The sequence below is a fragment of the Sinocyclocheilus grahami genome, unplaced genomic scaffold, assembly GCF_001515645.1.
Source record: "Sinocyclocheilus grahami isolate Dianchi unplaced genomic scaffold, SAMN03320097.WGS_v1.1 scaffold30.1, whole genome shotgun sequence".
Classification (NCBI taxonomy): Eukaryota; Metazoa; Chordata; class Actinopteri; order Cypriniformes; family Cyprinidae; genus Sinocyclocheilus; species Sinocyclocheilus grahami.
The window spans coordinates 1,772,381-1,783,223 of NW_015505209.1; the positions used below are offsets into that span (position 1 = coordinate 1,772,381).

At 36.1% G+C, this 10,843-nt stretch overlaps 2 protein-coding genes across 4 annotated transcripts in view; both read left to right on the forward strand.

The window, feature by feature from the left end:
- Positions 1-3,433, forward strand: part of tead1a (TEA domain family member 1a) — a 53,250-nt gene extending 49,817 nt beyond the window's left edge. For all 3 annotated transcript variants that reach the window (XM_016258935.1, XM_016258929.1, XM_016258942.1), the window contains 2 exons: positions 1,128-1,280; positions 1,406-3,433. In XM_016258935.1, coding sequence (XP_016114421.1) covers positions 1,128-1,280; positions 1,406-1,519 — 267 coding nt within the window. In that variant the 3' untranslated portion in view covers positions 1,520-3,433. The remainder of the gene's footprint in view (positions 1-1,127; positions 1,281-1,405) is intronic.
- Positions 3,434-5,827: 2,394 nt separating this feature from the next.
- On the forward strand, positions 5,828-9,516 carry LOC107572532 (ras association domain-containing protein 10-like). Its single transcript, XM_016258953.1, has one exon. It carries the CDS (start codon positions 5,924-5,926, stop codon positions 7,226-7,228), a length of 1,305 nt encoding a protein of 434 aa, XP_016114439.1. The 5' UTR covers positions 5,828-5,923; the 3' UTR covers positions 7,229-9,516.
- Positions 9,517-10,843: the final 1,327 nt, after the last annotated feature.

Here is a 10,843-nt window from a genome sequence, read left to right on the forward strand (position 1 = left end):
ATCATGTTCCATTAAGATATTTTGTAAATTTCCTACTGTAAATATGTCAAAACTTCATTTTGATGCATTGCTAATTATGTATTATAATATTTAATATAATTTAAATAATTTAAATGTAATGTTATATAATAAAATTATTAAACCACACAATATTAATATTGTTATACCATTTTATATTATGTTTAATAAAATATTAAATATATTTTAATATATACACTACCGGTCAAAAGTTTGGGATCAGAATGATTTTTAATGTTTTACAGGAGTTTCTTATGCTCATCAAGGCTGCATTTATTTGATCAAAAATACAGGAAAAAATTTAATAGTGAAATATTATTATGATGTAAAATAACGTTTTCTATTTTAATATACATTAAAATCTAATTTATTCCTGTGATGCAAAGCTGAATGTTCAGCATCATAACTCCAGTATAAAGTGTCACATGATCCTTCAGAAATCATTCTAATATGCTGATTTATTATCAGTGCTGGAAACAGTTGTGCTGCTTAATATTTTTTTGGAACCTGTGATACTTTTTTCAGGATTCTTTGATGAATAAAAAGTTAAAAAGAAGAGCATTTATTTTAAAATAGAAATCTTTTCTAACAATATACACTACCATTCAAAAGTTTGGGGTCAGTAAATTATTCTTTCCTTTTTGAAAGAAATTAAAACTTTTATTCAGCAAGGATGTGTTAAATTGATAAGAAGTGATAGCAAAGATTTATAGTGTTAGAAAAAAATAATTCTAATAATAAATGAGCATATTAGAATGATTTCTGAAGGATCATGTGACACTTTATACTGGAGTAATGGCTGATGGAAATTCAGCTTTGCAGCACAGGAATAAATTATATTTTAAAGGGTATTAAAATAGAAACCATTATTTTATATTGTAATAACATTTTGCAAGATTAACATTTTTTTCTGTATTTTTGATCAAATAAATGCATAAGAGACTTCTTTAAAAAACATTACAAGTCTTACTTATCCCAAACTTTTGACTGGTAGTGTATATATATCAAATGTAATTGTTTAATTTTAGATACAGTATGTAATTATAAGATGAAAACAGTATTCAAATAACATTTTTAATTTATTATTTGATTTTTGTCTCTTCTGGTAGACGGAGTATGCGCGGTTTGAGAACGGCCGCTTTGTGTACAAGATCAACCGGTCTCCCATGTGTGAATACATGATCAACTTTATCCATAAGCTCAAGCACCTGCCTGAGAAGTACATGATGAACAGCGTACTAGAAAACTTCACTATCCTATTGGTAGGTCCTACAATTCCCATGTCTTTTGTAAATGCACATGAGTAAATATGACACTGTATTCGGCTTCAAGTGTTGTCTTGTGTTGCCGATTGCTAAACGCATCAATTCCTGCACTGTTCCCGCAGGTGGTGACGAACAGGGAGACTCAAGAGACGCTACTGTGCATAGCCTGTGTGTTCGAGGTCTCCAACAGCGAGCACGGCGCTCAGCATCACATCTACAGACTGGTCAAAGACTGAAGCTCCTCGACTCGCACGAGTAACACTACGAGCAGAGAGCAGCCAGTGACCCAGAGAACAGTGGAGACTTTATATTCACTGAGGCTTTTAGGCTACACAGCTGACGACCGCCAAGGGCAGCAGAGTCTAGCGGACTAAGAAAAGCCTTTGAATGACTCACGACCTCGTTTTTAAGTGGCTGTGCCTCTGTCAATCCCACCCAGAAGGCTTTTGTCACGTTTTGGGTGAGGTCTGGAATGAATAATTACATTATAATTAGTGTATCTCTTGTGTTTTGGTGTTTATTTTTCATTAACCTGTCGTGTGGGTGAAACGGTACGGTTTTGTTACTGTGTTCAGATGTCTGTTTAACTTTGGTTGATGTTTTAAACCAACATTAATGTGTTTTTGAAAGAACATTGCTTATATAAAAACGTATTGTCATAGTACATGTACATAGTACACTTTTTTTTTCTGTTGCTCAACCTTTTATTCTCACACTGAACTACATTTCAAAGACTTCGCCCCTGGTATTTTTTGACCTTTAGTGGATTTAACTTTAATGAAAGAGCATAAAAAGGTACTGTATTATTTATGTGGAACTACCTGCCTTACACTGCACACGGGCTGTTCCAGTGTGACCTACAGTTATGTATATTAAACACTAAGAAACAAATCATATAAGAAACTTTAAATTCAACCCCTAATCAGTTATTCATTTGTGAATTTTCTTTGCATTTAAAACTGATGTATGTAATTTTTTTCTGTTTAAAATCGTCCTATCCCAGCTTAATATGCAGAGACTCTGAGTAAAGCCATTCGTCGGTTAATTTTCGCAAAAGCTATAAACATTCAGCTGCACTATGAAAATTTCACATTTGTTTTGATCGACCGGCCAATGGTCGACCAATGGAGTGAGTTGGGGGCGGGGCTACCTGGTGTTTTGAAAACAATATTTTTGAAATTCCATTAGGTGGCGCTATTGGCGCAAAAGTGACGAACGTCAGCTTTAAGAAACTAATGCGTTGTTTCTGCTCATATCAGAACAGGCTACACAAGAATGGGAATTTACATAGCAAAATCACCAAAGCATATCGTGCCTTAGTGTTAATAATCGCAGACATCGTCTAATTGTGAGTAGAAGTGGGCTATATATATATATATACACTCACATGAAGTATGTATGTTGTCCCCCTTTTTTTTTTTTTTTTGTCTATCCAGTCTAAGCAAAGTAGGTCACATCTCTCTCGTACACCAAATAAACACATTCTATCACTTCTGTTCATGCCAAGTGAAAGCTACAGGTGTTGAAAGTGCCTTTTGTGTTTTTCCAGCTCAGAAAATTGACACCAAAAAAAAAAAAAAAACATAAAGTGAGTCAGATTTGGATTCTATCACCATAATGCCTATGACATTTTAAAAGCGGGGAGAAACATAATTAAAATTGTACTGGTCTCATTTTGATGGAAGGATATTTTATCTACCATAAGAAAGCCGTTCGTATAGCGGAAGGGCGATACGATTTCATGAACACAGAGGCATCACGTGACTTTAATGACTTTAATGAGTGACAGTCCAGTGCTTACAGGGCCGTCATAACTCTGGGTAATTATAAATGACTCCTGACTCCGAATCAAACTGTCGATCTCAGTCTTATTTAACACACAAGATTATGTTTTGTTCGTTTGTTTTTTGTCAGCCATGTTTTACACGTTTTGCAGAGTATGTTAGTAAAAAGAACTTTAAAAGAGAACACTAATGTATTCGATGCAGTTCTTGTCTGTTTGTTTTCAGTAAGAACACTTTGTCTGGGAGCACTGAAACGTTGAGTTTGGTAGCTTTTTTTAATAGGTGGACTCATGTCAAATAATTGTTTTCAGTTGTGTATATTTTCCTTGAGGGGATGAAAATGAAAAAATAAACTTTTAGTGTTTGTACTGCAAACTGTTTTGCTTAGCGTTTCTATTTTCTCTCCTGCACTAAGTAATTGGTAGCATATTTGTTTACACACACACACACACGTTGTTTTTGAGAAACAAATATTTTACCTGTATGAATGACATGTGGCTTGTTTTGATGGAGTCTGCTGTACTTAAAAAAAACATATGTAATGTTTTTTACAGCCACTAGGTGGCAGTACATTGTAAATAATGACACACTACACGACCCTGTTTTCCGCAATCACTTTATTCATGTTTACCAAACAGAATTGAATACAAATTAAATGAACATGATTATATATAATATATATTTTTAAATTATTTATTATAATTATAAATGTAATAAAAAAATTATTATTATGAACATATTATTACTTAATTATAACAATATTACTACTACTACTACTAATATGCGATATATTATTAGTAGTAGTAGTAGTAGAAGTAGTATTAATATTGTTATTGTTATTATTATATATTACTATTTGTCACTGAACACTGAGCACTGGACCAGCTAAAGAACAAATTCAATGATATGGTTGATAGCTCATTAATGGGCAATAATATATTCTATATTATCTTGTCTAAATTAATTACAACAGTAAAAAAAATTCAATCAATGGTTTTAAATGCTACAACTGAATTTAGAGATCACAACATTATAATTTACATTATGAAAAATTCATTCATTTTTCATTCATTTTCAATTTGCTAAATATTACATTTAATAGTAATATAAAATAATTTCTGTTAAATTATTACGATTACTGACAGGCACTTTAAATCTTGTCTATATGTATAATTAGTGTGTGTGTGTGTGTGTGTATATATATATATATATATATACACACACACACACAGATTATTATAACATTATTATTATTATCAATAGACATATATCGACAGGTCTACAGCACAACAGAACTCTTGATATAATCCTGACGGTTTATTTCACCAGGAAAGTTGTCTTTTGCCCTCTCTCATCTGGGGATATTACAGCCTAAATCCGCACTGACCGATGGAAAATCTGAACATCCGGTTATGCACAGCTGGACAAAACCAGTGTAGTGATTTACGTTATAGCCACTGACCTTTTTCAGACTAACAATAATACACCTCCCTCTAGTGAAGTACTTTACAGGCTTAGGCCTACAGTATGGTCTAAAGCTCATATTTTATCAAAATGTACATTATGTCATCAGTAGACGTACTAGCAATTTAAAGAACTAGTAACACCAATAATACTAACAGATTATAGGTTATATAATGTTTCATGTGGACCAGGGTATTTTGTGTCATGTTAGGAAAGTTATTTTCTCACTGGGGCAAGTCGTCAATTGTTTTAAATGTTACACATTTATGCAGTTTAATAACAAGGGATTCCCAAATGGTTTTGGTCAGCCAAACCTCTTTGACCTGAATATTTACTTGAAAAGAGATTTGAAGTTAATGTTTAAATAATTTCACAACACATTCAGTGTTCACAGTTCTCTAATTGGTTAAACTAAGGAAAACTAAGAAAATATGTCAACACTTTGAGTGTTTTATTTAGATTTTTATATTTATTTTGTTAATTTTTTTATTTTAAGTTTACATTTTTATGATAAAATTATTAGCTTTCCATTCTCTTATGTTGGTTAATGACATGCAGGTAAACTAATATAATATGTAATTTTTTAGCAAGTGTTTTTTTTTTTTTTTTTTTTTACATTTTTATGATGTAATTATTAGTCTTTTTCTCTAAATGTGGTTAATGGCATGCAGGTAAACTAATAAAATATCAACATTTATAGCCAGAATTGTGTATTCTTCATTTATTTTTAATGAATTTTATTTATTAATTTAGGCTACTTATTTAAATTTTTATTAAGCAATTGTTAGCTTTTTGTAAACGTAATACCCTCAAGGGTTGATGAGCCCCAGTTTGGAAAACCTTGAATTACAATACTTGTTAGTCAAAACAAAGATTCCGTATTTTTGTGTTAGTTTTACAATTTGGGGTGTTTCAAAATTGCTCTGTGATTCATAGTTGTTTTGTGTGTTTACATTTCGCTGAAACGTCTATATAGGCGGCTTAATTGCAGATTCCATTGTGACAACCTACCTATTACAGTGTGTGACAACCTGCCCCATTATTGGTCAACATATGTTCAGTGAAATGTTCGGATGCATTTTTGCTTACACAGAAATGCTTTCAAAAATAATGGCATAAATGGAGTGAAAAGTGACAACCAGTCCATATATTCACAGCATGCGTTTATGATCATCTGAGTGCATTATTATCTATATAATGAGTGAAGTTGGAGTTTAATGTCATGTGATGTTGGGACTCGGTGGGCGGGGCCTGCGCGCTCAGAAACACGCTGCTGCAGTTCAGAGACGAACACAACTCTCAGCGCGCGGCGACGACTCGTCTGTCTAGTGTAACATTTTATCAATGTGACAGTGCAAAGTGAAACCGGTTTATTGGACCTCGATGTGAGTTATGGAACAAGAAGAGAGCAAAATCTCGGTGTGGGTATGCCGGGAGGAGAAGCTGGTGTCCGGAGTGTCCAGACGCACCACCTGCGCGGATGTAGTGAAAGTGCTGATGGAGGACCAGAACTTCCAGAAAGGCGCGATGCTCACCGGTCCTCCACAGTCGTACTGTATCGTGGAGAAATGGAGGGGTTTTGAGCGGATTCTGCCGAATAAAACCAAAATCCTGCGGCTGTGGAGCGCCTGGGGCGACGAGCAGGAGAACGTGCGCTTCGTCCTGGTCAGGAGCGACGCGTCGCTGCCCAACAGCGGACCGAGGAGCGCCGAGGCGCGGGTCGTGCTCAGCAAAGAGAGCCCTTGCACTACCAGAGCCACCATGCAGATTACACAGGAAAAACAGCGGAGGATTGTGCGGAAGGCTTTTAGAAAGTTGGACAAAATTAATCGGAAGAGAGAGGAGACTTCAAAAGACAAACCATCAGCGGAGAAAATGGAAACGCTCGTCCACCTCATTATTTCGCAGGATCATACTATCCGACAGCAGATACAGCGAATAAAAGAGCTGGATGGTGAAATCGAGAGGTATGAATCGAAAGTTCACTTTGACAGAATGAAAATACACGGCGTAAACTACGTGCAAGACACTTATTTGCTCGACCAAGGCTTGGATAGCGATTCCAGCGCGCATCCGGACGCGTCCTTTGCGCAGTTTGAGGAATACGCGGCACGCTGCGATCAAGTCATTCAACTTCAGGAGGAACTGGCCGAGAGGGAGGCTCTGATGGAGATACTTACAGGTGAAATACAAGAAGAACTCAACCACAGGTGGATGAGACGGCGACAGGAGGAGCTCTCCAACAAAGACGCGGAGAGCACTGGAGAAGAAACGGCTCTCAAGGTGACTTCGGTCCCAGTTGTGCCGGACCTAACAGACAACGAACTCCAATTAGAGGAGGAGAGGATCAAAACACAACTGGATACGAGTTTATACATCGGGCTGCGCTTGAACACCGATCTGGAGACGGCGAAGAGCGACTTGGATTTGAGTCAGGAGCTTTTGGACGCGAAAGAAAAGGAGTTGAGGGAATTACTCGAAAAGGTTCACAGATTAGACGAGTTGGAAGAGAAACAGGCGGAAGACAGCAAAGATGAGGGAGAAACCGAACAACTGCCTTCCGTAGACAATGTTTGGGTAGAGCAGGCGAGGGGACTGTCCAAAACCTGCACCAATGATGATGACTCGGACACCGGATTGAGTTCAATGCACAGCCAGGACTCGGATAACGCGCCTGTTTGCGAGTCACTTGTGTGACAAGACGATTTAGAATCATTCAATACGGCGCCAACTCAGGGAACATTTCGCCTCTTGTTGATTTCACGAATGTTCTCTTTATAAGAGAGGAACGCATGTAAATTATACCAGTCTAGTGTTATGATCGCCTCACTCTCTAATTGCCTCACTTATACACATGGAGAATAGCTTGTAAGGTGCAGCTTAGCAAATTAGAACTAATTAACCAATGCATAGACTGAGATGTCCACTGTGAGCTGACTAATGTTGCAATACCAGCAGTATGTATTTGTTTTCCGTTGCCTTACGTGTAAAAGCTAGCATTCGAGTTTTGTGGGTTTTTATTTCCCAAATGTTATATAATGTATTCAAATTTGACATTGTTTCTCTTCTGGGGGGAAAAAACAACAACTAATGACTCATCGTGCATTACACTGATTTTTATCTAATCAGATGTTCTCTAGAAATAAGCTAATAAAACATCATAGGAATTTGTAGTTGATGCATTTGAAGTCTATTGGCTTTTTAAAAATAAAATCATTAGACTTTCAATATGCCCCACCCACACTTCCTTTTCAACAGGAAGAACGCTGACCAGTGCAGCTGTAGCTATGGTACAAACATGAACCATGATTTGCTAGTCAGTTGCAGGTGGTGTTATGGGGCGGGGCATTCTGACTCTATAGAGCATCTAATTGGACAAAAATCTGTGTAGTGCGGGATGAGTCATCAGTATTTTTGGTCAGTTTTACCAGAAGAAAATTATTCAAAAAAAATTTTTTCTCTCAACGTTTAGCATATAGAATTCCTAGAATTAATGTACATGGACTAAAAACCACAAAACTCTAATTTGGTTTAATGGGGTCTTGAGAATTGTTTATTGTACAACATTTAGGCAGATCAAATATCTGCATTGAGCAACTATGTGCTAATCCCTTCCATGTTCACCAGCTGACTAATTAGAACAATTCGCTAATAGCTTTTACTCAAGGAATCAATTTGCATAACCAGAAAACATCCTGTGCTGTGGGAACTGATGTTGTGGGAATCAAAAGGTGCATGCGCCGTGCTGCTGTTTATTCATACTTCTGAGGAGCTGATGCGTGAAGCCCTGTTTGCTCACAGTAAAAAGAAAGACTGAAGCAATTTCAACGAGACAGCTCCAATTAAACGAAATGTACAGTCTTCTAGACATACTGGAATTTGCTGTCATTTCTGCTTTTTTTTCTTAGTCACGAGGGACCTTTTAGGATCATGTGTCATTGACTAATCTTATACAGTACATATGATTCCTCTATTGCAACTAATAGCAAAATTATCAAGTGGAATGTTTTTGAATGCTGTTGTAGCATTTCTTCTAAATTTGTGGATAATTTATTCATTATATCTTTATATGAATTAGAATTAACTTCAGAATCAAACTTTAAAATGAAGTGTAGTACAAATGCATTATAAAGCATATACTCACTTAAAACATGCTAGAAACTGTACATTTTGCTCCAGTATGACCTCAGCATCATAACCAACACAGAGTTTCTTAAGTTTGGGCAGGGCATCCATCCAGCGCAATGCAGCAGAGTCACCGAGTTCAGGGATTCTGTGCTGTATGAAGAGGATTTAAGAGTTAAGCCTTAAAAGTGATGTTTTAAAACAGAGGAAGAAAAGGGAAAGAACCGCCCTCCCACTTCATTCTCAATTTAGAGATGAGAGATGAATTATGACATTTGGAAAAGCCCTAATATGTCAGCTCCCAGATAAAAGAGGCAATTGTATATAAGAAAAGAGTGTTTTATGTTCGACCGCCACAAACTTTAAATCATATAAACATCAAATTAAAGTTGAATAGAAGTCCTCTGTTTGCTCTATGATTTATGCTCTTAAATTTAGCAGTTTATTTGTTAAAAAATAATTAGCTATTTAAAACGAGGCAAATCCATCAGAAGTCATATAAAAGGGGAAAATTCTGGGTCTGGCAGCAGTGAGTTCTGTGATTAAAGTCGAAGAGGAGGAGGAGGAGGGGGACATGATAAAGCGCCATTAATCTGGATTGGATTGAACCACTTCAAATAAACAAAAGCGCTGACGGGTTTGGAAGAGATTCAAGAACAGCTGGACGAGCAGGGAAGCACAGCATGCCAATGTGGGACAAACAGCGTTGAATGTTGAATCAGGCGACACGCTGAGAATGACATTCAACAAAACCTTCAGGATTGTTCTTGGAATCGCAAGAACTGCTGTATTGTACAAATGTAGATCTGATGTTTGCCATTATTTATTGTCCTGTTTATCTGTGTAAAATAAAAGCAGGGGATTGTGACGATAGCCCAGCGTGTTTATGAGTTCAGAGCCGACGCAGGCTCATTACACGAGAGTAATTGAGATCCCCATACAGTTTTGGCAGGATCAAAGACGCGTCATTCAAAAAGTCCTTTAAGCACTTTAAATGACATCTCACAATGAGATAGTAATACAAGACAGTTCATTTCAAAGGGGCACGTTCAATAACCGCTGTCATTCATTACAGGAAGTGATGCGTGAATGATTGACACATGAAAAAAATACCTCAAAGGCAAAAAAGTGTGTCAATTTTGGACTTGGCATCAAAGTTAATGTGTAGAATGAGCTGTAATTGTTGTCTTAGATTACCACAGCGTAACGAACAAATTTGAACCTCTCAGGCTAGAATGAAGCTGCCATTGTTAGCAGTATGTAGCATTTAACTTAAAGAAAAACAGGCTATGTAGCTTTTATCGTAAGGAATGATAATTCAGTTTTTCTTGAGAAGGAACTATTGGTTTCCAGTTTTTCTTGAGAAGGAACTATTGGTTTCCAAAGCAACCATTACAAACAACCAAAACAAAACACCTCCTTATTTTGTCCAACCTCCTTATTTCAGACATCAGAAATATATATATATATATATATATATATATATATATAGATGGATAGAGATTTTTAGTAATGTTTAGAAATGACTGATGAAAATTTACATCACAGAAACAAATTACATTTTAAAATATATTAAAATAGAAAAGATATTTTAAATTGTAATAATATTCCCCCATCAAATAAATGCTGCCTTGCTAAACATATGAGACTTCTTTCAAAAACAATATAAAATCTTACCAACCCCAATCTTTTAAACAGTAGTGTATATATATTAACTCAGTGAGTAACGTGTCTTTGATAACGTCATTCAGCAAAACTATTAAACACTGAAGGTGTTTTCCTGCCCTTCCCACATCTGCTAAGGTGAATTCCTGCTTTCCCATGATATTCAGTCTGTGGTGAAGCAGCACTAACAGGTTTCAGTACGTTCAGTCATAATGTCAGCTGATGAACTTGTTATATATTCAGCACTGTTCAATTAGCACAGAGCTGCTGAGCCTATTACAGCACCCAGGTGCACAGACACACACAGCTGCACACAAACCTGCCTGGTACAATCTCAGCGAAATAAAAAAAATACAGGTCAAATTATAAACATGTTTGTATGGAAAAGGAATGAAAGGTGTCATGACAGTGCATGTCAGGGAAATGAGCCAAGAAGCTATACAATATATATATATATATATATATATATATATATATATATATATATATATGCAATATAGAAAGGTTTTGAGAGAGCACACA